The 26,253-nt window shown below is 40.3% G+C and overlaps 2 protein-coding genes and 1 long non-coding RNA gene across 3 annotated transcripts in view; 2 read left to right on the top strand and 1 right to left on the bottom strand.

Moving 5' to 3' along the window:
- The window catches only part of LOC133609430 (sodium channel protein type 5 subunit alpha-like), a 256,288-nt gene extending 250,746 nt beyond the window's left edge, over positions 1-5,542 (top strand). The window contains exon 32 of the mRNA XM_061965007.1: positions 3,755-5,542. Coding sequence (XP_061820991.1) covers positions 3,755-5,022 — 1,268 coding nt within the window. The 3' untranslated portion in view covers positions 5,023-5,542. The remainder of the gene's footprint in view (positions 1-3,754) is intronic.
- A 4,100-nt stretch (positions 5,543-9,642) lies between these two features.
- LOC133609427 (uncharacterized) lies at positions 9,643-14,163 on the top strand. Its single transcript, XR_009815707.2, has 3 exons — positions 9,643-12,405; positions 12,952-13,044; positions 14,038-14,163. It is a non-coding gene; the product is annotated as an uncharacterized lncRNA (long non-coding RNA).
- On the bottom strand, positions 14,069-25,976 carry eif2s3 (eukaryotic translation initiation factor 2, subunit 3 gamma). Its single transcript, XM_061965003.2, has 13 exons — positions 25,804-25,976; positions 25,554-25,622; positions 23,302-23,365; positions 19,846-19,973; positions 19,649-19,770; positions 19,416-19,510; positions 19,197-19,355; positions 17,386-17,520; positions 17,229-17,323; positions 17,019-17,163; positions 14,671-14,840; positions 14,424-14,596; positions 14,069-14,338 (listed from the first exon to the last, which is right to left on the bottom strand). The coding sequence occupies exons 2-13, from the start codon at positions 25,620-25,622 to the stop codon at positions 14,275-14,277; spliced, it is 1,419 nt and encodes a 472-aa protein (XP_061820987.1). The 5' UTR covers positions 25,804-25,976; the 3' UTR covers positions 14,069-14,274.
- Between the last annotated feature and the right edge of the window lie 277 nt (positions 25,977-26,253).

A 26,253-nucleotide genomic window follows, 5' to 3' on the forward strand; every position in this document is an offset into this window, starting at 1 on the left:
AGGTGGAAATGGTTGGTTGATGTACGAGGCGATTCCCACTTCACTTGCCCCATCGCCCCACACACACACACACACACACATTCGACCCTTCCATCACCCTCATCAGATGAAAGATAGCTGTGTGTGTGTGTGTGTGTGTGTGTGTGTGTGTGTGTGTGTGTGTGTGTGTGTGTGTGTGTGTGTGTGTGTGTGTGTGTGTGTGTGTGTGTGAGGTGTGAACAAGTGATGAAATAAATCATGGTCCCAATACAGAAAACCATTGCATCTAATAGAGAATGTCTCATTTGTGGTGAAATCCATCAAAATGAGGGTGGTCCCAAAAAGGAGGGATTTTTCAAATTGACTGTGTGTCGGTTTTAAAAGTGCTCCCCCTCTGGTCAACATATGAAATAACAAGTGTGTGTAAACAATGGAAATGTGCCACCTTTGGCCAAAAGTTATTTAAAAAAATTAAAAAATACATGTATATAGAGACATACTGTAATACCTTGAAGTAAATAATGAAGATTAAAAACCAATTACAAACAACAACAAAAACATCTTAAAAAAATAAGTAAAAGCAGTCTTTTTCTAACAATGTGTGAACTTTTTTTCTTATAAAATTGGGAACAATTTCTCATATTCTTTCTGTTTCTGTAATATTGCAATATTTTCTCGTAATATTATAACTTTTTAATGTAAAATTGTTACTTTTTAATGCAAAATTATATTTGTCATATAGAATTCTGACTTTTATCACAATATTGCCAATGTTTTTGTTGTTCTTGTAAAATAGTGACATTTTTTAAGTAAAAGTATGACTTTTGTCGTAATTATTGTCAAAATTATGACTTTTGTTATAATTTTGCCAACTAAAATTATTTTAAAGTTGTCTTATAAAATAGTGACTTTTGTCGAGTTAAAATTACGACTCTTTTCAAAAAAATTGCCAAAATTTTAAGCTTTTCTTGTAAAATTGCGACTCTTATTGAGTAAAATTCCAACTTTTATCATAATATCGCACACATGTTTAGTTTTTCTTGTAAAATTTTGACTTGCGTTGAGTAAAATTACGACTTTTATTATAATACTGCCCAAAGTCTAAGTTTTTCTTGTGAAATTCCAACTCATTTTTCACAACAAGCTTTTTTATATTTACATTGTATGTATATATTATTAATGTTGTAAATACAACTCTTTATATATCTAGAAAGGGTGGTCCTTTTTCGGAGGTCTCAAGAATGTAACAAATACAAGAACGTGTGTGGGTGTGTGTGAATGTGTGTGTGTGTGTGTGTGTGTGTGTGTGTGTGTGTGTGTGTGTGTGAGAGGTGTGTGAGGTGTGAACAAGTGATGACACAAATCATGGTCCCAATACAGAAAACCATTGCATCTAATAGAGAATGTCTCAATTGTGGTGAAATCTATCAAAATGAGGGTGGTCCCAAAAAGGAGGGATTTTTCAAATTGACTGTGTGTCACTTTTAAAAGTGCTCCCCCTCTGGTCAACATATGAAATAACAAGTGTGTGTAAACAATGGAAATGTGCCCCCTTTGGCCAAAAGTTATTAAAAAAAATTAAAAAATACATGTATATAGAGACATACTGTAATACCTTGAAGTAAATAATGAAGATTAAAAACCAATTACAAACAACAACAAAAACATCTTAAAAAAATAAGTAAAAGCAGTCTTTTTCTAACAATGTGTGAACTTTTTTTCTTATAAAATTGGGAACAATTTCTCATATTCTTTCTGTTTCTGTAATATTGCAATATTTTCTCGTAATATTATAACTTTTTAATGTAAAATTGTTACTTTTTAATGCAAAATTATATTTGTCATATAGAATTCTGACTTTCATCACACTATTGCCAATTTTTTGTTGTTCTTGTAAAATAGTGACATTTTTTGAGTAAAAGTATAACTTTTGTCGTAATTATTGTCAAAATTATGACTTTTGTTATAATTTTGCCAACTAAAATTATTTTAAAGTTTTCTTATAAAATTGTGACTTTTGTCGAGTTAAAATGACGACTCTTTTCATAAAATTGCCAAAATTTTAAGCTTTTCTTGTAAAATTGCGACTCTTATTGAGTAAAATTCCAACTTTTATCATAATATCGCACACGTGTTTAGTTTTTCTTGTAAAATTTTGACTTGCGTTGAGTAAAATTACGACTTTTATTATAATACTGCCCAAAGTCCAAGTTTTTCTTGTGAAATTCCAACTCATTTTTCACAACAAGCTTTTTTATATTTGCATAGTTTGTATATATTATTAATGCTGTAAATACAAATCTTTATATATCTAGAAAGGGTGGTCCTTTTTCGGAGGTCTCAAGAAGGTAACAAATACAAGAACGTGTGTGGGTGTGTGTGAATGTGCGTGTGTGTGTGTGTGTGTGTGTGTGTGTGTGTGTGTGTGTGTGTGTGTGTGTGTGTGTGTGTGTGTGTGTGTGTGTGTGTGTGGGAGAATGACTCATTTGTGGTGAAATCCATCAAAATGAGGGTGGTCCCAAAAAGGAGAACATTTTCAAATTGACTGTGTGTCAGTTTTAAAACTGTGCCCCCTCTGGTCAACATATGAAATAACAAGTGTGTGTAAAAAATTGAAATGCGCCCCCTTTGGCCAATATTTATTTAAAAATTATATATATATATATATATATATATGTATATAGAGACATACTGTAATGCCTTGAAGTCAATAATGAAGATTAAAAACCAATTACAAACAACAACAAAAACATTTAAAAAAAATAAAAATAAAAGCAGTCTTTTTCTAACAATGTGTGAACTTTTTTCTTGTAAAATTGGGAACAATTTCTCATATTGTTTCTGTTTCTGTAATATTGCAATATTTTCTCGTAAAATTATAAATTGTTACTTTTTAATGCAAAATGATGACATTTGTCATATGAAATTCTGACTTTTATCACAATATTGCCAATTTGTTTGTTGTTCTTGTAAAATAGTGACATTTTTTGAGTAAAATGATGACTTTTGTCGTAATTATTGTCAAAATTATGACTTTTGTTAAAATTTTGCCAACTAAAATTCCGATTGTTATTATAATGTTGCCAAAATTTTAAAGTTTTCTTATAAAATTGTGACTTTTGTCGACTTAAAATTACGACTCCTTTCACAAAATTGCCAAAATTTTAAGCTTTTCTTGTAAAATTGCGACTGTTATTGAGTAAAATTCCAACTTTTATCATAATATTGCACACGTGTTCAGTTTTTATTGTAAAATTTTGACTTGCGTTGAGTAAAATTGCGACTTCTATTATAATACTGCCCAAATTATAAGTTTTTCTTGTGAAATTCCATCTCATTTTTTCCAACAAGCTCTTTTATATTTGCATAGTTTGTATATATTATTAATGTTGTAAAACATCTTCGACTTCGTGGTCGTCATCCTCTCCGTCGTCGGTAGGAGCGCTTCGACCACTAGAAGGCGGCGTGTGTGTGTGTGTGTGTGTGTGTGTGTGTGTGTGTGTGTGTGTGTGTGTGTGTGTGTGTGTGTGTGTGACTCATTTGTTGTAAATACAACTGTTTATATATCTAGAAAGGGTGGTCCTTTTTCAGAGGTCTCAAGAAGGTAACAAATACAAGAACGTGTGTGGGTGTGTGTGCGTGGTTGTCTGTGCGTGTGTGGGTTTTTTTGTGTGTGTGTGTGTGTGCGTGTGTGTGTGTGAAAATGCCATCAAATAATTGATGAAAGGTTTTAGCGGAAGCACCGACTCAGGCGTGGATCTGACGTGTCTTGCAGGCATCGTGCTGGCCGACATCATCAGAGAGTACTTTGTGTCGCCGACCCTCTTCCGGGTGATCCGGCTGGCCCGCATCGGGCGCATCCTGCGTCTCATCCGAGGCGCCAAGGGCATCCGGACGCTGCTGTTCGCCCTGATGATGTCGCTGCCCGCCCTCTTCAACATCGGGCTGCTCCTCTTCCTGGTCATGTTCATCTACGCCATCTTCGGCATGGCCAACTTCGCCTACGTCAAGCGTCAGGCGGGCATCGACGACATGTTCAACTTCGAGACCTTCGGGAACAGCATGATCTGCCTGTTCCAGATCACCACGTCGGCCGGCTGGGACGGTCTGCTCAGTCCCATCCTCAACAACTCGCCCGAGGAGTGCAACAACGACATCCCGCACACGGGCACCGCCCAGCGCGGGAACTGCGGCAACCCGTCGGTGGGCATCACCTTCTTCGTCACCTACATCATCATCTCCTTCCTCATCGTGGTCAACATGTACATCGCCATCATCCTGGAGAACTTCAGCGTGGCCACGGAGGAGAGCACCGAGCCGCTGAGCGAGGACGACTTCGAGATGTTCTACGAGGTGTGGGAGAAGTTCGACTGCGAGGCCACGCAGTTCATCGAGTACTCCAAGCTGTCCGACTTCGCCGACTCGCTGTCGGAGCCGCTGCGCATCGGGAAGCCCAACAAGATCAAGCTGATCTCCATGGATCTCCCCATGGTGAGCGGGGACAAGATCCACTGCCTGGACATCCTCTTCGCCTTCACCAAGCGCGTGCTGGGCGAGTCGGGCGAGATGGACGCTCTCAAGCAGCAGATGGAGGAGAAGTTCATGATGGCCAACCCGTCCAAGATCTCCTACGAGCCCATCACCACCACGCTCAGGCGCAAGCAGGAGGACGTCTCGGCCGCCGTCATCCAGCGCTGCTACCGCCGCCATCTGGTCCGGCGGCAGATGAAGGCCGCCTCCTTCTTGTACCGCCAGATCACCACTCCTCGCCACGCCCGGGCCGACGGCGGCGACGACGACGCCGACGAGGAGGACGCGGCGCCGGAGAAAGAAGGGCTGATCGCCGCCATGATCAGAGAGAACTACGGCACCGGTCTGACGGGGACGGAGCGCTCCGAGACCGTTTCCTCCACCTCCTCGCCGCCCTCGTACAATAGCGTGACGCGAGCCTCGCCGGACTTCATCGGCTCGACGGAACAGGGCGGCGGCGAGCCGAGCGAACACTCGCGGACGGCGGCCGACATACCGGAAGCGAGGCCGTAGCAACAAAAAAAAAAACGTCCGCAGCGACGACTTCCTGCTTTTGTTTACCGAATGTACGCCGAGGAGGAGCAAGTAAACATTCACTACCTGGAACGTTCCTTCCTGCCCCCTGCTGGCAGCACCCGGAACTGCAGCAGTTTCTTTCAGGGCAACATCTATCAACTGCATCCCCCCCCCCCCCCCCCGCGTGGATGTAAACAACGACCCCCAAACAATATATCGCTCATGTATCACTCGCACACGGCAAAAAGTCAGTGTTCAAAAACAAGAAAAAAAATACAAAAATTAGGGGTGTTATTTTCGGAGCCCCTAAAGCAGGGGTCCCCAAACTACGGCCCGGGAAGTCCCAAGTTAATTTTTTATTTTTTATTTTTTTATTTTTATTTATTTATTTTTTAATCTTTCCTTTCTAATCCATTTTCTACCACTTGTTACTCTCGGTGTCTCCTAGCCGCTCAGGCAAATCATATTGGCTAAAAATGAATTTTCCCATCGATAACATGACAATGTTAAATGTCAAAACGGATTAAAAAGACAATGTGTATATACATATATATATATATATATATATATATATATATATATATATATATATATATATATATATATATATATATATATATATATTTATGTATATATATATATATGTGTGTATATATATATATATATGTATATATATATATATATATATATATATATATGTATATATATATATATATATGTATATATATATATATATATATATGTATATATATATGTATATATATATATATGTATATATATATGTATGTGTGGGGAAAAAAATCACAAGACTACTTCATCTCTACAGGCCTGTTTCATGAGGGGTTCCCTCAATCATCTCCTGATGATTGAGGGAACCCCTCATGAAACAGGCCCAAAAAATAGTGCTCGATACCGTAGTAGAGCGCAATATATGTATGTGTGGGAAAAAAAATCACAAGATCAGGAGATGATTGAGGGAACCCCTCATGAAACAGGCCTGTAGAGATGAAGTAGTCTTGTGATTTTTTTTCCCACACATACATATATTGCGCTCTACTACGGTATCGAGCACTATTTTTTGGATAACCTTATTAAGACATATATGTATATATATATATATATGTGTATATATATATATATATATATATATATATATATATATACAGCCCGGCACCCGGTCAAATTTTTTTAACCCAATGCGGCCCACGAGTCAAAAAGATTGGGGACCCCTGCCCTAAAGGGACATGAGAGAAAAAAATTTTTTATTTTATTTTATTTTTTTATTTTTTTTAGACATGTATCTCGTGCCCACAAGAAACTTTCTCGTGCACGAGAAACTTTTTATAAAGTTATAAAAAAAAAAAAATATTATTTTTTATTTTTATTTTGATCTCGTGCGCACGAGATACATGTCTAAAAATAAAATGAAAAATAATTTTTTATTTTTTTTTATAACTTTATAAAAAGTTTCTCGTGCGCACGAGATACATGTCTAAAAAAAAAATTTTTTTTAAATTATTAAAAAAAATGTATTCCCCCATGTCCCTTTAGGGGCTCCATATATTTTACTTGAACTAAGCAAAATTATCTGCCAATAGAACAAGAACATTTGCCTTGTCAAGACTCTCCAAAACAAGTAAAATTAGCTAACCTCATTGAACCCAAAAATACCTTAAAATAAGTATATTCTCACTAATAACAAGTGCACTTTTCTTGGTAGAAAAAAACGTTTTGCTCAATATGTTGAAAAATATTCTTAAATAAGTAAATGCTAGTGCCATTATCTTGACATAACGATAAGCGCTGGGCATCATGATTTTTATTTTTTCATGCTTGAAGTAAGAAATGATTACTTTAAAAAAGTAGTTTTATACTTGCGAGTGTTAATGACTAGGGATGATGTTTGATACGAAATTATCGAGTTCGAGCCCATTATAGAATCCTCTTATCGAACCGATTCCTTATCGATTCTCTTAGCGTATCCAGATAGGTTGTTGTATATGGGGAAAAAAAACACACAATATTTGGTTTAACAAAAGCTCACTTTTATTTTATAAGAGAAAAAAAAAAGAAAAAAAAATATTGACTGTTGTTACCCCCCTAAAAAATTAAATTAAATAAATAGATATTGACTGTTGTTACCCAAAGTATATTAAGTGGGATTTTTCAGAAAAACAAATATATACAGTAACACAAAAACAACCTGTCTCTGTGATAACTATAGGTGTATAAATAATAATATAGTGTTAAATAAAATCAGGCACGAAACTGAAAATAATACAGCTCTCCAAAAAGTGCACTTCTCCTGCTATTGGAACATCCTTCTGGGGTCCATCAGTGTGGCCTCCTCCAGGAATGACTCCACGACACCTTCCTCTAACCTTCAGGTTATGTACGGCCTGAACATGTTTCATCATGCTTGTTGTACTTTCCCCCCTTACATGAGAGCGAAGCCTGGAAATAATTGTAGATAGCCGTTTCCATGTCGTATTTTTTTTGTAAAATGAAGCCTTGCCTTGAGGCGTTTTTTTCCGGTCCATTGTTGTTGCTGCTTCTGTATCTGCCGCCTAATGACTGAGCTACGTCATTTCCCGGGACGTGCCACAGGGCATTTCCTGTGGGACGGGATTCGTTCCCAGGGATTCGAATAAAGAACCAACTCTTTTTCTTTACTATAGTGGCCTCGATAACGGGAACGTGTTCTCAAAAAGGGATTCGAGTCTATGGAATCGGTTATTTTCTTATCAAACGGTTCTTTTCTTATCGAACAACCGGGAGAACCGGTTTCGAACATCATCCCTATTTATGACACAGTTGATATTCTAGTTTCAAGCATGTTTTACTCAATGTAGGTCATCAAATCTCAGCAAGAAGCTGTAATATCTTACTGAGATCATTTCAAACCAAAACCCTTAAAACAAGTAAAACACTCTAACATAAAATCTGCTTAGTGAGAAGAATTATCTTATCAGACAAAAAAATAAGTAAATATCACCCTTATTTGAGATATTTAATCTTACTTAGATTTCAGTTTTTGCAGTGCAGCGTTAGCTAACTCCAGTGTTTGAGACCACGTGAGGTTAGCCAACATTTTGGTAGTAAAAGTCTTTTAATAGCCGTACGATTATTACTATTTTTTTATATTTTTTTTAGAGTAAAAAAAAAAAGCTTTGCAGTTTGCCTCTTTGCAGCTGCGACGTTTGAACGGACGAGAGGGGAAAAAAACCCTTTTTCTTTCCGTGTTGTGCACTTTTTTTTACCTTCCCTCCGCATCGTGGCGTGTTCCACAAAAACGAGCTCAGAACTCGGAGATGGCCCAAACGCTGACGTTGCTTTTGTCGTCAACGTTGACCCGGAATAGACGATCAGCAGCACTTTTCCATCGTCGGATGTCGCTCGTTGTTGACAGTTGCAGTACCGCATTGAACCACACGAGGGCGCGTGCTAGCGAAACCATGCTTTTCCACTTCCTGTTCCTCCAACTCAAGTTTCATTCCACAAAAAGAACTATTTGCCCACAAGTCAACATGGAGTTCCTCCCAAAGAAATGGCACTGAAAGGTCAATTTAATGTATATGTCTTTTTATTTATTGACGCCTTAGTTTCCCGCTTTGTTTTTATACGAAAACACGGACGCTAAGCGCTCTTTTTTTTTTTTTTTTTGTAGTTTTTCTTTTGCACAGAGACAAAAAAACAAACAAGCGTGTGGAGCAATAACGCTAAGCCGAGACCGCCGGAAGTCGACTTTGGAGAACAACCCCTTTCCACTTTCCAGGGTCTTGTTGTCGCCGTAGGACGAAACAGGAAATGCACAAATACGCCGGCGCCGGCTCTTCTTTGTGTCAAAGTGGTTCTGTTGTCCCGCCCACTTGAGGGGGTCTGGAGGGAGAAGAAAAAAAAAAAAGGAAAAACGCGCCACCCGGACTTTTATTTCTACTGTTGAAAGTAGAAGGTTCTGGCGTGTGAATGGTGTGCGCTGTGGGCTGAAGGGCTGTTTTCAACTAGCAATAGACCGCGAGTGTGCCTGCCACTCCACGCCATTGGTCGGCTGGTCATGTGACCGCCTGATGAGCTTCTGTCATCTCCTCGCTATTTTTTTTTCTATACAAATACAAAGTTCACAGTGACTCCGCCCCCTTTCTTCCCACCCCCGTTTCTGAGTTGGTTAGTCCCGCGAAATAAGCCACTTGTAGACGTGCTACAGCTCCCTTGCTGGCGGCCAGTTGTTACTGCATGTTAATTATATTGGACTAAACACTCTTGTCACATCATTTCATGTCCTCACAAGAACTTATATGGAAGTGTTGTTGTAGCAAAGCATTTCCAAATGCGTAACTCAATGTGTGTGTGTGTGTGTGTGTGTGTGTGTGTGTGTGTGTGTGTGTGTGTGTGTGTGTGTGTGTGTATTTCAAGTCACGTGTCCGTGTACTAATGTGTGTGTCTGTGTCTCAATCTGTGTGTGTGTGATCTGATTCAAGTGTCCATGTAGTAATTTGTGTGTCCACATTTGGATTTGTGTGTGTGTAAAAAAGAAAAATCTGTCTGTATTTCAATCTGTGTATGTGTGTGTGTGTGTGTGTGTGTGTGTGTGTGTGCGTGTGTGTGTGTGTGTGTGTGTGTGTGATCCGATTCACGTGTTCGTGTACTAATTTGTGTGTCTGTGTCTCAATCTGTGTGTGTGCATGTTTTAATTTGTGTGCCCGCATTTCAATTTGTGTGTGTAAAAAAAAACAACCCTGTCTTGTCGTATTTCAATCTTTTTTCGTGTAATCCGATTCATGTGTCCGTGTACTAATTTGTGTGTCTGTATCTCTGTGTGTGTGTGTTTGTGTGTGTGTAATCCAATTCACGTGTCTGTGTACTAATTTGTGTGTCTGTATCTTAATTTGTGTTTCTGTAATCCATTTCACGCGAGTATGTACTAATTTGTGTGTCTGTATCTCTGTGTGTGTGTGTGTGTGTGTGTGTGTGTGCGTGTGTGTAATCCAATTCACGTGTCTGTGTACTAATTTGTGTGTCTGTATCTCAATCTGTGTGTGTGTGTAATCCAATTCACGTGTCTGTACTACTTTGTGTGTCTGTATCTTAATCTGTCCTTCTGTAATCCATTTCACATGAGTGTACTAATTTGTGTGTCTGTATCTCAATCTGTGTGTGTGCGCGTGTGTGTAATCCAATTCACGTGTTTGTGTACTAATTTGTGTGTCTGTATCTTAATCTGTGCATCTGTAATCCATTTCACGTGAGTGTGTACTAATTTGTGCGTCTGTATCTGTGTGTGTGTGTGTGTGTGTGTAATCCAATTAACGTGAATGTGTACTAATTTGTGTCTGTATCTCAATCTGTGTGTGTGTGGGTGTGTGTGTGTAAACCAATTCACGTGTCTGTGTGCTAATTTGTGTGTCTGTATCTCACTCTGTGCATCTGTAATCCATTTCACGTGAGTGTACTAATTTGTGTGTCTGTATCTCAATCTGTGTGTGTGCGCGTGTGTGTGCATGTGTGTGTGTCTGTGTGTAATCCAATTCATGTGTCTGTACTAATTTGTGTGTCTGTATCTTAATCTGTGCATCTGTAATCCATTTTACATGAGTGTACTAATTTGTGTGTCTGTATCTCAATCTGTGTGTGTGTGTGTGTGTGTGTGTGTGTGTGTGTGTGTGTGTGTGTGTGTGTGTGTGTGTGTGTGTGTGTGTGTGTGTGTGTGTGTGTGTGTGTGTGTGTGTGTGTGTGTGTATTCAGATCCACGTTTGCATGTTTTAATTTGTGTGCCCGCATTTCGATTTGTGTGTGTGCAAAAATTTAAAAAATCTGTCTGTCCGTATTTCAATCTGTGTGTGAAACGTGTGTTTCCGTATTCCGATTTGTGTGATGCGAGAACCCTGATTGGCTGTCTTTTTACACGTGACTTTTGCGACACTTCTGCCAAGTGAGGCCTGTGTGCGCGTGCAGCGATGTGAACGAGTGGAAAGACTTGTTTGTCTGCAACTTGTCCTTTCCTTCTCTTGCACTCACCACTAAATCTGGCCCACTCACTACTAGATCCAAACACGGACACACAAGTCTGACACAGCAAAGGAGTGTCGCAAAAGTCAGCCAATCAGGGTCCCTCCTTCACTCAAATCTGAGTACACACACACGCATTTTTACACACACACAGATATAGATATGGGCGGACATTTGTTTTTTACACACACACACACAAATCAAAATACACCCGCACACAGATTGAGATATTGACATACGCATTTGCAAATAGTTTTGCTACAGTAATACTTTCAAAATAAAACATTTTTTAAAATCCAAAGTGATGTAAAATAGTATTTGAGCACATGTATACTCGTCAGTAGAGATGTCCGATAATATCGGCCGATGAATGCTTTAAAATGTAATATCGGAAATTATCGGTATCGGTTTTTTTATTATCAGTATCGGGTTGTTTTTTTTGTTTTGTTTTTTTTAAATTATTAAATCAACATAAAAAACACAAGATATACAATTAGTGCACCAACCCAAAAAACCTCCCTCCCACATTTACACTCATTCACACAAAATGGTTGTTTCTTTCTGTTATTAATATTCTGGTTCCTACATTATATATCAATATATATCAATACAGTCTGCAAGGGATACAGTCCGTAAGCACACATGATTGTGCGTGCTGCTGGTCCACTAATAGTACTAACCTTTAACAGTTAATTTGACTAATTGTCATTAATTACTAGTTTCTATGTAACTGTTTTTATATTTTTTTACTTTCTTTTTTATTCAAGAAAATGTTTTTAATTTATTTATTTATTTCTTTAAAGGACATTATCTTCACCATACCTGGTTGTCCAAATTAGGCATAATAATGTGTTAATTCCACGACTGTATATATCGGTATCGGTAATTAAGAGTTGGACAATATCGGCTATCGGCAAAAAAGCCATTATCGGACATCCCTACTCGTCAGCCATTAGGAAATATTTAAAATGTGTTCACCACTGTCTGATGTAAGAAGCCCCGCCTCCAATTCAGTTGATTGACAGCTTACTTTAAAAACGTTCCGGAAGCTTTCACGGTTTTTCCCTTTAAAAAATTTTCAAAACCGATCAAAATTCCATAAAGGTATATACGTGGTCTGAAGACAGAATAAAGCTTCCATTGTGGTTTTTTTTTCATTTTCATTTGATACTCGACTTGCATTTTTTACTGCTTCAAAATAAAAGCTGTAGTACAACCTCTGTCCAGTAGGTGGCGAGAATGCATCTATCACGTTGCGTGACGGCCGCCATTTCACGCAAGCGAAGAAGAGCTCCGACAAAACGCGCGAAACATGAATACACGCGCCGTGTAAACAAAATGGACATTTTATCGCCACTACTCGACGTCAAAGTGGTGAGTGAGCTTCATATCAGCGATGCAGGACTTCATATCTCCAGAAAGTTGCCTTGTCGGTGTGAGGGGGTGTTGTTGCTACTTTTGGGGGGGGGGGCGGAGTCTTCTGTCCTGTCGCCATCTTGTTTTTTTTTTGTTATTTCCCCCTTTTAGGAAGCGTTAAAGCCAAGTCACTCCAAAGAAGGTTCTGGAAAGACGAACTGAATCTAAAAAAAATTAAAAAAAAGAGTTACGCTCACTCTTTAGCAAGGAAAGAAACTGGAAGGATAAAAGTTGTGCCTCAGTGACCCGCCCCCAATCCTTTCCCCCAGGTGTTTTAGAGACAATAATTAACAATGCTGACAATGATTACGATATATAAACTTTTTAGTACTTTGGAGTTGTAATACTCTTTAGTATTTTGCAAATAAATGTCTGTATTTAAAAAGGAAAACAACCCCTGCTGTAATAAACCAGACACAAACGTACCATTGAGTGTGATTAATGTGTGTACGCGATCATTTACACTCCTTGTGTGTGTTTGTGTGTCGTCGTCATGGCAACGAGAGCCGTTGATGAGGACCCGGGAACGCCTGACCTCGCTGCCGCCTGCTGGTAAACCAAACAAAACATATCGTTAGAGCCTGAAAAATTAAACCGGTAAGTCTGTTTTTTTTCTATAATGAGTCCCCCCCTGGTTATTTAAAATATTAATGAATACAAATATGAATACAGAGGAGCACAAACACTCTTTCGAGTGAGCGGTCATTCTAATCGAAGCCCCGCCCCTCGGATAATTGGCTGCATTTCTCAATCTAAACCAGGAGAGGGCAGTAATGTTCAGTTTTGCCAGTTATGGTTGCTCATTGATTAAAAAAAACGTACGGTTTATGTGTTCTGATTTTATGTGCTTGCCTGTCAAAACACGATGATCGCTCGCATACACACTAACATGACGTGTTTATGTTGATTTACGAGCGGCTGGTCCACCAAAACAAAACCGTCACGCCTGACACTCCCTGATAACACAAAATGCAGCCTTAGTGGTAGTTTATTGCCTCCTGGTGGACACCCTAAGTACTACTGGTCCAACACTAACCACCCAAGAATATACAACAATTCTTCTCAACAGAGGAGAAATATAATCTTAAGAGAAAAATGTAATTTAAAACATTTGTATGCACGTACAACACTTAAGACCTTCAGTATATCAGTATGTGGAATTCAATGATGAATGGAATTAAGCAAAGAAATCAAACAATGTACTAATATGATCCACTTCAAGAAACTCTTCAAACTTAAAGTGTTTACAAAGTAAAAAGAAGAACCATGACTCTGTTAGGCACAAAAAACATTTTGTACTGTTAGATTTGGAAAAAACCTACTCTAATCATGCATTATTTCGCTTTAGTCTTTACATAAATGTTAATATAATTAAAAGTAATTTAGGTACTTGTTTTTTTTCTACAATACAATCTGCAGCACATGTCTGTCTGTCCTAATGTCTTAAAATTTACTTTATTTCCATTTGAGATTCATCCATACTTTAAAATAGTGTATTGCAATACATTTCTCATGTATTCATTAGCTTTATTTCTAATTAAAATTAAGAGTACATTTCTTTCACTTCCTTTGCAATTGTTTACATTGCAGGTTTTCAATGATATGCAAAAAAAAAACAAAGTTAGTTCCAAACGCACTTTATTGGATGAGAAGGATAAAGAGTTAGCTGCACTGAAACAGCTCCAGAGGAGGATGATTGACAGTCCAAAGCGCCTCCTCGCCGCACTGGCGTCCTTCCCGTCCATCCTCTTTGGCGGGAAAGAAGAATGTGAAATAAAAAACGAGGCGAGTTGTGATGCGATAAGTAAACGTCCTGCGTGGTGGTCCTCAGTCGTCGTCCACTGTGGGCGTGATGGTCACGCCCCTCCTGATCTGTCCCCAGCCAATCAGACTGCAAGGAGGAAAGTGGGCGGAGCTAATGAGTTACCATTAAAGGACTAATGAACTGCGCAGTGATTGATCAGACTCATCCTCACCGCCAATGTTTCTCCACACGTCGACTCAGAGCGATCTTCTCTCCCACTTCGGTGCAGACAGGGTTGGTGAGGACGATCTTGGCCAGATCGGCTTTGACGGCGCTGACGCGGCCGCCCGTCGACAGCGACCCGATGTTCACCATCAACACTTCATTCTTGGAAAGCTTCTGGACCTGCGGCGGCAAAGACAAAGGTCCCGTCAGCGTGACGCAGAAGACCATCGGTAGTCGGAATAAACTTTGCTCGCCTTGGCGGCCTTCTTGTCTCCCTCCGTGCGCACGCCCAGCAGCCTCCTGAGCAGGAAGTAGGAGATCTCCAACTCGGTGAAGATCTCCGGAAGCTCGCCGACGGCGCCCAGCACCTGACCCACCATACGGTCCGCTCGGCACAGCGTGGGGTCGATCTTGGTGCCAACACCTGCAAAGACACTTGGTCAGCCTACATCAGGGGTGTCCAAAGTGCGCTCATTTCTTTATGGCATGTGTGGCACATTCTAAAACTATTCAAACAACAAAAATAAACAATAAGCAGAATAAAAACGCCAAAAAGTGAAATGTAACTAGAAAATATAGCAATGTTGACTTTAATAACACAAAGCAGGCTGTTTTTCTTTTCTTTAAAACTGTCATTGCTCTAAAATAATGAATCAAAATTAATGTTATGAATTATTGACCTATTTAAAGTTCTAATTACTTCACATCAAATATCCATCCATCCATCCATCTTCTTCCGCTTATCCGAGGTCGGGTCGCGGGGGCAGCAGCTTAAGCAGGGAAGCCCAGACTTCCCTCTCCCCAGCCACTTCGTCCAGCTCCTCCCGGGGTATCCCGAGGCATTCCCAGGCCAGCCGGGAGAGATAGTCTTCCCAGCGTGTCCTGGGTCTTCCCCGTGGCCTCCTACCGGTCGGACGTGCCCGAAACACCTTCCTAGGGAGGCGTTCGGGTGGCATCCTGACCAGATGCCCGAACCACCTCATCTGGCTCCTCTCGATGTGGAGGAGCAGCGGCTTTACTTTGAGCTCCCCCCGAATGACAGAGCTTCTCACCCTATCTCTAAGGGAGAGCCCCGCCACTCGGCGGAGGAAACTCATTTCGGCCGCTTGTACCCGTGATCTTGTCCTTTCGGTCATAACCCAAAGCTCATGACCATAGGTGAGGATGGGAACGTAGATCGACCGGTAAATCGAGAGCTTTGCTTTCCGGCTCAGCTCCTTCTTCACCACAACGGATCGATACAGCGTCCGCATTACTGAAGACGCCGCACCGATCCGCCTGTCGATCTCACGATCCACTCTTCCCCCACTCGTGAACAAGACTCCGAGGTACTTGAACTCCTCCACTTGGGGCAAGATCTCCTCCCCAACCCGGAGATGGCACTCCACCCTTTTCCGGGAGAGAACCATGGACTCGGACTTGGAGGTGCTGATTCCCATCCCAGTCGCTTACATCATCAAATATTCCTCTTTGAAATATTTTTTTGGGGAAAATATTGCATATTTTGTGTTTTGCCAGTTTTCTTTGACAAAAAGGGCATAAAACATGTTTTTAATGAATTCCAAACGACAGACCTGAAGTTGATCTAGATCAGTGCTTCTCAAAAAAAGCACCACCTCACAAAAGACAAGTACCACCATAATGACCAACAGTAAAATACAGAAGTGTAGTAGCCTAAGTACTGTATTTTTCGGACTATAAGTCGCAGTTTTTTTCATAGTTTGGCCGGGGGTGCGACTTATACTCAGGAGCGACTTATGTAAAATATCAAATAATATTATTTATCTCATTCACGTAAGAGACTAGACGTATAAGATTTCATGGGATTTAGCGATTAGGAGTGACAGATTGTTTGGTAAACGTATAGCATGTTCTATATGTTATAGTTATTTGAATGACTCTTACCATAATATGTTACGTTAACATACCAGTTGGTTATTTATGCCTCATATAACGTACACTTATTCAGCCTGTTGTTCACTATTCTTTATTTATTTTAAATTGCCTTTCAAATGTCTATTCTTGGTGTTGGCTTTTATCAAATACATTTCCCCAAAAAATGCAACTTATACTCCAGTGCGACTTAAATATGTATTTTTCCTTCTTTATTATGCATTTTCGGTCGGTGCGACTTATACTCCGGAGCGACTTATACGCCGAAAAATACGGTACTCATGAAAAACAAGGCAGAGGTTTTACTAAGCAAATATATTTAATATTTTTGGCCACTTTTTGTTTATTTTGGCGAGGAATTTATCCTACAGTATTGATTGTAAGGACTTCCATTGAAGGCTGATAGATAAACTTTAATAACGACTGGAGTCATTCCAATATTTATTGAGGTGATTCTTTGGCGTACCACTAGAAGGAGCCGGAGAATCACTGATCTAGAGATTTAAGCCTTGAATATTATATATATGACTTTATTTTAAATATTATGACTGCACCAAACTTGAGGGAGTCCTAAAGGTTTATAGAAAAATTATATATTGTATTAGTTTTGACAATGAAAAATATCAAATTGGCCCCTGCATGCGGGTGGCCCTCAGTGGAAGACTTTGGTCTAGATGGTTCCACATAAAGTAGGAAGGTGAGGACGCACCGATGAGGCCTCCGGGCGCGGCGTACTGGAGGTCGTTGTGTTCGGCGAAGAGCGAGACGATCTTGGAGAAGATGGGTTTGCACATCAGCTTGCCTTCGTCGTCCTTGGACACGATGCCCGGCCGCACCTCGATCTCCTGGCCCACCTGCACACGCAAGACGGTGACGCTCATTCGCCGCTTTGGGCGGGTTTCGTGCGGCGCGGTCTCACCTTGAGCACGCCCTTCAGGATGCTCCCTCCTGCCACGCCCCCTTTCAGGTCGTCCACTTCGCAGCCGGGCTTGTTGACGTCAAAGGATCTGATGACTGAGAGGAAGACCATCAGCGAGGACAAGGTGAGAGGCGGGGCTTCTCTGGCCGCTTCTTACCGATGAGTCTGGGCTTGGAGGAGAAGTCTCGAATGGGAACAGGGATCTTCTTCACGATGTACTCACACACCACCTCGATGTTGTACTTCAGCTGAGCTGAGATGGGAATGATGGGGGCGCCCTCTGCCACCGTGCCTGTCAATCAAACAAGTCTGTCCTTTCAAATCTTCCAAGTGACAACTCTGGCTCGAAAAACACAACCGTGGCTGTAGGCAACCTCTAAATGTCGTTTCTTTACGAGCTGCACAAGATGGCATATCATTTGCATCTAAAGTACATCCTTTGTGCAGTACAAATAGGAAGTGCAATACTAATAATAATAATGATCAATAATCGTGATTTTAATATTGATAATTTATTACTTGTACAATATCACTACTACTACTACATTACTTACAATATTATTTGTACAATATCACTACTATTACATTACTTACAATATATTACTTGTACAATATCACTACTACTACTACATTACTTACAATATTACTTGTACAATATCACTACTATTACATTACTTACAATATATTACTTGTACAATATCACTACTACTACTACTACATTACTTACAATATTACTTGTACAATATCACTGCTATTACTACATTACTTACAATATTACTTGTACAATATCACTACTACTACATTACTTACAATATATTACTTGTACAATATCACTACTACTACTACCTTACTTACAATATTACTTCTATCACTACTACTACTACTACACTTACAATATTACTTGTATAATATCCATACTACTACATTACTTACAATATATAACTTGTACAATATCACTACTATTACATTACTTACAATATTACTTGTGTAATATCACTACTACTACATTACTTACAATATTACTTGTGTAATATCACTACTACTACATTACTTACAATTTTACTTGTACAATATCACTACTACCGGTACTAAATTACTTATATTACTTGTACAAAATCACTACTACATTACTTACAATATTACTTGTACAATATCACTACTACTACATTACTTACAATATATTACTTGTTCAATATCACTACTAAATTACTTACAATATATTACCGTACTTGTTCAATATCACTACTACATTACTTACAATATTACTTGTACAATATCACTACTACTACTACATTACTTACAATATATTACTTGTTCAATATCACTACTAAATTACTTACAATATTACTTGTACAATATCACTACTAATACGACTACATTACTTACAATACTACCTGTATAATATCACTACTACTACATTACTTACAATATTATTTGTACAATATCACTACTACTACTACTACAGTACTTACAATATATTACTTGTACACTATCACTACTACTACTACATTACTTACAATATATTACTTGTACAATATCACTACTACTACAGTACTTACAATATATTACTTGTACAATATCACTACTACTACTAACAATATATTACTTGTACAATATCTACTACTACTACTACTACATTACTTACAATATATTACTTGTACACTATCACTACACTACTTACAATACTACTTGTATAATATCACTACTACTACATTACTTGTATAATATCACTACTACTACATTACTTACAATATATTACTTGTATAATATCACTACTACTACATTACTTACAATATATTACTTGTATAATATCACTACTACTACATTACTTACAATATATTACTTGTACAATATCACTACTACATTACTTACAAGTTCAATAAAATGCTACTGTTGGTTTACATTTTCTCATGACTACAGTTCCATAAACACAGTAGTTGAGTGAAATAAAAAGGTTGGCAGTCTCACCCTGCACGAAGGCCAGTATCTGCTCGTACTGTTCCTTGGCCTGGCTCTCCTTCACCAGGTCGATCTTGTTCTGCAGGATGAGGATGTGCTTCAGCTTCATGATCTCTATGGCGGCCAGATGCTCGGACGTCTGCGGCTGAGGACAGGACTCGTTCCCCGCTGAGGGAGGACAGAAGAGCGCTCGGTCACAGGTTCCACGCACATACCAGCACCACTCACCGATCAGGAGGAGGGCGGCGTCCATGACGGCGGCGCCGTTCAACATGGTGGCCATCAAGATGTCGTGACCGGGACAGTCCACGAAGGACACGTGTCTACGAGAGACGACATTTACAAATTTGGGAGTCAAACGCTTCTTTGCCCTCGTGAATTCACACTTTGTGGGCTGACAGGTGGCGCCATTGTAGCTCATCAGAAGACAACAACAAACATGGTGACTACTTTATACCAACCTGACAAGTTTGAAGTTGCCTTTAGTGCCGGGAATGTCTGTGGGGAACTCGTCGGGCGTGCTACTGCCACAAGAACGATAGCACTCGGGCCGGGGACAGCTGGGGTCGTCCAGCTTGTAGATCTAACAACATGGCGGTGGTTAGCATCCCGGTCCGCTAAGAAGCGAGGAGCAGCTTCTTCTAGTAGCACCACCTACCTTAGCATTGGCATAGCCTAGCTTGATGGTGATGTTCCTCTCCAGTTCGTTCTTGAAGCGGACGGTGTGCACACCTGAGATGGCTTTGACCACCGTGGACTTCCCGTGGGCCACATGACCGATGGTGCCTGGAAGTCACAACAAAAGACACTTCACTTTGTGAATGCTCCAAAGCATTTTCTACACCAAAATTCATCTATGTATTTATCCATCCATCCATTTTCTACCGCTTGTCCCTTTTGGGGTCGCGGGGGGTACTGGAGCCTATCTCAGCTGCATTCGGGCAGAAGGCAGTGTACACCCTGGACAAGTCGCCACCTCATCACAGGGCCAACACAGATAGACAGACAACATTCACACACTAGGGCCCATTTATATGTTATTCAACTTATTCTTCTTCTCCAGAATTTGGCGCGCTCTACCCTCCACATTTTTCACCCCATTCAAACCGTTCCAACTTCAAACTGTTCAGCCTATTTGGGAATCACAGGCTTTCTCTTGACAAATTCCAAACATTCCCAGATTTCTCAGAATTCCAGGTTTTCCGGGACATTTTTCCCATTCAAAATGAATTGCCCATTTTTCAAACGTTCACCATTTCCACATTTTTCAAACTATTCAAACCATTCCATCTTCAACACATTCCACCATTCTGGAAATTCAAACTACCTTTTTTTTCCCAAGTTCAAAACAATTTCTGGATTTTCCAGAATTCCTGCTTTTCCAAAGCCCTTTTTCTACCCTTTTTTCTAGCGACTACTCCTTCCACATTTTTCAACGCATTTCAACCGTTCCACCGTCAAAACATTCCACTTAATCAGGACAAAAAACAAAATGTTTTTTTGAACTGGAAAAATTCCCGGTTTTCCCAAAATTCAGTAATCCATCCATCCATTTTCTACCGCTTGTCCCTTTTGGGGTCGCTGGAGCCTATCTAAGGGCAGAAGGCGGGGTACACCCTGGACAAGTCGCCACCTCATCACAGATACTATTTCTCAATTCAACATGTTACTACTTCAACATTTCTCCACCGATTTGAACATTTCCAACACCAACCATTTCAACTCATTCAGACCATTTTTACCATTTTCCACAAAATTCCCACTTTTCACGAAATTCCCAATTTTTTCTGAAATTCCCATTGAAATCAATGGGACATTCTTCAAAGTTCCACAACTCCCACATTTTTCATCTGATTCAAACTGTTCCAACTTCAAAATATTCAGCCTGTTCAGGAATTGTGTTCTCTACTTCAACAATTCTAAAAACAATTCCCGGATTTCCCATAATGCCTTTTTTTTTGCCTTTTCCCCATTCAAAATGAATTGGCATCTTAGGGACGGCGTGGCGCAGTGGAAGAGTGGCCGTGCGCAACCCGAGGGTCCCTGGTTCAATCCCCACCTAGTACCAACCTCGTCATGTCCGTTGTGTCCTGAGCAAGACACTTCACCCTTGCTCCTGATGGGTGCTGGTTAGCGCCTTGCATGGCAGCTCCCTCCATCAGTGTGTGAATGTGTGTGTGAATGGGTAAATGTGGAAGTAGTGTCAAAGCGCTTTGAGTACCTTGAAGGTAGAAAAGCGCTACACAAGTACAACCCATTTATTTATCATTTATCTTTCAAACTTCCACAATTCCCACATTCTTCAACCCATTCCACCTTTGACACATTCAACTCATCCTAGACATTCAAACTACCATTTTTTCACGTTCAACAAATTTCCAGGAGTTCCTGTTTTTTTTCTAACCCTATTTCCAACCTTTTGACCTTTACTCCTTTTTCTTTTTTCATCCCATTTCAACTGTTCCACTGTCAAAACATTTTTCTTAGTCAGGACAAAAAACAAGTTAGGTTAGGAACTACAAACATTCCCGGTTGTCCCCAAAATTCCATAATACAATTTCTCAATTAAAAATGTTACAACTTCTACATTTCTTGACCGATTTGAACAATTCCAACACCAATCATTTCAACTCATTCAAGTTTTTTGCCATTTTCCAAAAAATTGCCGCTTTTTCACCTGATTCAAACTGTTCCAACTTCAAAATATTCCGCCTGTTCAGGAATTGTGTGCTCCACTTCAACAATTCTAAAAAAAAAATTCACGGATTCCCCATAATTCCTTTTTTTTTTGCATTTTCCCCATTCAAAATGAATTGGCCATTTTTCAAACTTTCACAATTCCCACATTCTTCAACCTATTCAAACCATTCCACCTTCAACACATTTACCATGAATTGATTAGCGTGGACCCCGACTTAAACAAGTTGAAAAACTTATTCGGGTGTTACTATTTACTGGTCAATTGTACGGAATATGTATTGTACTGTGCAATCTACTAATAAAAGTTTCAACCAATCAATCCACCATTCTGGAAATTGAAACTACCCTTTTTCCAAGTTCAAAAAAATTCCAGATTTTCCCCAAATTCCCTAATACCATTTACTACTTCAACTTTTCTTGACCGATTTAATAATAATAATAATAATAATGGATTAGATTTATATAGCGCTTTTCTAGAAAAGTAAGAACCCATCATTCATTCACACCTGGTGGTGGTAAGCTACTTTCGTAGCCACAGCTGCCCTGGGGTAGACTGACGGAAGCGTGGCTGCCAGTTTGCGCCTACGGCCCCTCCGACCACCACCTATCATTCATTCACCGGTGTGAGCGGCACCGGGGGCAAGGGTGAAGTGTCCTGCCCAAGGACACAACGGCAGCGATTTGGATGGTAAGAGGCAGGGAGCGAACCTGCAACCCTCAGGTTTCTGGCACGGCCACTCTACCCACTACGCCATGCCGCCCCCGATTTAAACAATTCCCACACCAACCAATTCAGCTCATTTAGGACATTCAAACTAACACTTTCCCAAGTTCCTAACCTAATTATGGTTTTCCTGGAAATTCAAACTCTTCAACATTCAAACAATTTCAGCGTTTAAACGATTAGTGGTTAGAGTGTCCGCCCTGAGATCGGTAGGTTGTGGGTTCAAACCCCGGCCGAGTCATACCAAAGACTATAAAAATGGGACCCATTACCTCCCTGCTTGGCACTCAGTATCAAGGGTTGGAATTGGGGGTTAAATCACCAAAAATGATTCCCGGGCGCGGCCACCGCTGCTGCCCACTGCTCCCCTCACCTCCCAGGGGGTGATCAAGGGTGATGGGTTAAATGCAGAGAATAATTTTGCCACACCTAGTGTGTGTGTGACAATCATTGGTACTTTAACTTTAACTTTAAACCATTTCTACATTCACCCTCCGTTCCATTCGCGTTTCAGTTCAGTGTCAGCTTTTCAACATTCAAACTATTCTTACATTCATACTACATTCTGTCAGCATTTTACTTCAACTTCAGCGTTGGAGCATTCAAACGCAATTCCTTCAGAAATTGCCTCTTCTAGTGACTTGCTAAATTGAACCATCGCAGAGAACACAGGGTTGTTCATGTCCTTACCAATGTTGATGGTGGCCTGCCGGCTGATGATCTCCGGGGACAGAGTCTTCAAGGTGGACACATCCTGAGGAGACATTGTTTATAAAGCTGAGCAAGCAAATTCGTTTATAGATATATTTCATAACACATCCCGACATTTCAGATAGCAACACACAGGACAAATACTTAAGAAAGAGATGTCATCACTCTTACGTCATTGCATGGAACTAAATGGATTTCAATCTTTGTTAGGAGCACAGACGCTAAGCGCTAGTTTAGATCTTTGTTAGGAGCACAGACGCTAAGCGCTAGTTTCGATCTTTGTTAGGAGCAAAGACGCTAAGCGTTAGTTTCGATCTTTGTTAGGAGCACAGACACTAAGTGTTAGATTCGATATTTGTTAGGAGCACAGACGCTAAGCGCTAGTTGGGATCTTTGTTAGGAGCACAGACGCTAAGCGCTAGTTTCGATCTTTGTTAGGGAGCCCACACGCTAAGAGCTAGTTTCGATCTTTGTTAGGAGAACAGACGCTAAGCGCTAGTTTCGATCTTTGTGAGGAGCACAGATGCTAAGCGCTAGTTTCGATCTTTGTTAGGAGCACAGACGCTAAGCGTTAGTTTCGATCTTTGTTAGGAGCACAGACGCTAAGCGCTAGTTTCGATCTTTGTTAGGAGCACAGACACTAAGTGTTAGATTCGACATTTGTTAGGAGCACAGACGCTAAGCGCTAGTTGGGATCTTTGTTAGGAGCACAGACGCTAAGCGCTAGTTTTGATCTTTGTTAGGGAGCCCACACGCTAAGAGCTAGTTTCGATCTTTGTTAGGAGAACAGACGCTAAGCGCAAGTTTCGATCTTTGTTAGGAGCACAGACACTAAGTGTTAGATTCGACATTTGTTAGGAGCACAGACGCTAAGCGCTAGTTGGGATCTTTGTTAGGAGCACAGACGCTAAGCGCTAGTTTCGATCTTTGTTAGGGAGCCCACACGCTAAGAGCTAGTTTCGATCTTTGTTAGGAGAACAGACGCTTAGCGCTAGTTTCGATCTTTGTGAGGAGCACAGATGCTAAGCGCTAGTTTTGATCTTTGTTAGGCGCACAGACGCTAAGTGTTAGTTTCGATCTTTGTGAGGAACACAGACTCTAAGCGTTAGTTTCGATCTTTGTTAGGAACACAGACGCTAAGCGCACGTTTCGATCTTTGTGAGGAACACAGACTCTAAGCGTTAGTTTCAATCTTTGTTAGGAACACAGACTCTAAGCGCTAGTTTCGATCTTTGTTAGGAGCACAGACGCTAAGCGCTAGTTTCATTCTTTGTTAGGAACACAGACTCTAAGCACTAGTTTCGATCTTTTTAGGAGCACAGACGCTAAGCACTAGTTTCGATCTTTGTTAGGAGCCCAGACGCTAAGAGCTAGTTTCGATCTTTGTTAGGAGCACAGACGCTAAGTGTTAGTTTCGATCTTTGTTAGGAGCACAGACGCTAAGCGCAAGTTTCGATCTTTGTTAGGAACACAGACTCTAAGCATTAGTTTCGATCTTTGTTTGGAGCACACACGCTAAGTGCAAATTTCGATCTTTGTAACACAGACTCTAAGCATTAGTTTCGATCTGTTAGGAACACAGACGCTAAGCGCAAGTTTCGATCTTTGTTAGGAACACACTCTAAGCATTAGTTTCGATCTTTGTTAGGAACACAGACTCTAAGCATTAGTTTCAATCTTTGTTAGGAAGACAGACTCTAAGCGCTAGTTTCGATCTTTGTTAGGAACACAGAATCTAAGCATTAGTTTCGATCTGTTAGGAACACAGACGCTAAGCGCAAGTTTCGATCTTTGTTAGGAACACACTCTAAGCATTAGTTTCGATCTTTGTTAGGGACACAGACTCTAAGCGTTAGTTTCAATCTTTGTTAGGAAGACAGACTCCAAGCGCTAGTTTCGATCTTTGTTAGGAGCACAGACTAAGCGCTAGTTTCGATCTTTGTTAGGAGAACAGACGCTAAGCGCTAGTTTCGATTTTTGTTAAGAGAACAGACGCTAAGCACTAGTTTCGATCTTTGTGAGGAGCACAGACGCTAAGCGCTAGTTTCGATCTTTGTGAGGAGCACAGGCGCTAAGCGCTAGCGCTACTAGCCGGCCGTCATGTGCCGGGTGGTGGCGGTGGCTCGGGACCAGCTTTCCCGAGAAGAAACACTTTAACCGAAGCTAACAACCCAACGGTAGCCCCTAGCACAGAAACACAAATGTGTCGGTAGTGTTAAAAGGTCACTTACGAGAGTGCTGAGGTCTTGTTTGGCCAAGTGAGGCTGACCCAGCGTTGTACCAGACTCGTCGCCCGCCATCTTGAATGAAAAGAGAATGAAAGAGGCAGCCGGGGACAATGCCTGAAAACCTCATTTTAAAAAAACACAAACAAATCATTTGCTTCCCTTACGACAGTCCGTCAAATAAAAGTCAGTTTGTATTAATTCGTAGCAGAATCAACTCAAACGATGACAAACAAGATTCGTGACTTGCATTTACCTGACTGAACAACCCCGCCAAGGGGTCCTCTTTCTGTGGCTGATGCAACTTGCAGGCACTGTCAAAAATGTCTCACAATCCCAACTGTGATATGTCCAATATTTTAATTTACATATACGTCTATTGATTTTATCTCAATGGAAAGTTTCAACAACCGACTAACATTTTCTTGCCTTCGGTAAGTAGAAAAATAATTAGGTTACTGGCGTGTAAGGTCCGTCGTGTTTTAATGACGTCATTAGTGCTGGGCTTGTAGTCCTGAATGTGATTTGTAGTCCCATTTAGTGTAGGCTATATTTGGAAATGAAAAATAGTTGTATTTAACTATTACTCTTATTTTTAGACAAATACATTATTAATTTTGTGAATATTGCGTCAATATTTTGTCTTGCGATGTACAGAGTGACACAACTGCAGAGTGATACATCTGTTTAGGTAGTTTTTTTTATT

This window comes from Nerophis lumbriciformis, linkage group LG07 (assembly GCF_033978685.3).
Source record: "Nerophis lumbriciformis linkage group LG07, RoL_Nlum_v2.1, whole genome shotgun sequence".
Lineage (NCBI taxonomy): Eukaryota > Metazoa > Chordata > Actinopteri > Syngnathiformes > Syngnathidae > Nerophis > Nerophis lumbriciformis.

Excerpts from the sequence above, each read along its gene's own strand:
- eif2s3 (XM_061965003.2), bottom strand. The coding sequence starts at position 25,622 with ATGGCGGGCGACGAGTCTGGTACAACGCTGGGTCAGCCTCACTTGGCC. Across the intron at positions 19,356-19,415 it reads CGCCGCCCTCCTCCTGATCG|CGGGGAACGAGTCCTGTCCT; the intron begins GTGAGTGGTGCT and ends GTCCTCCCTCAG. Across the intron at positions 14,841-17,018 it reads CGCGCCCGGAGGCCTCATCG|GTGTTGGCACCAAGATCGAC; the intron begins GTGCGTCCTCAC and ends GTGTCTTTGCAG.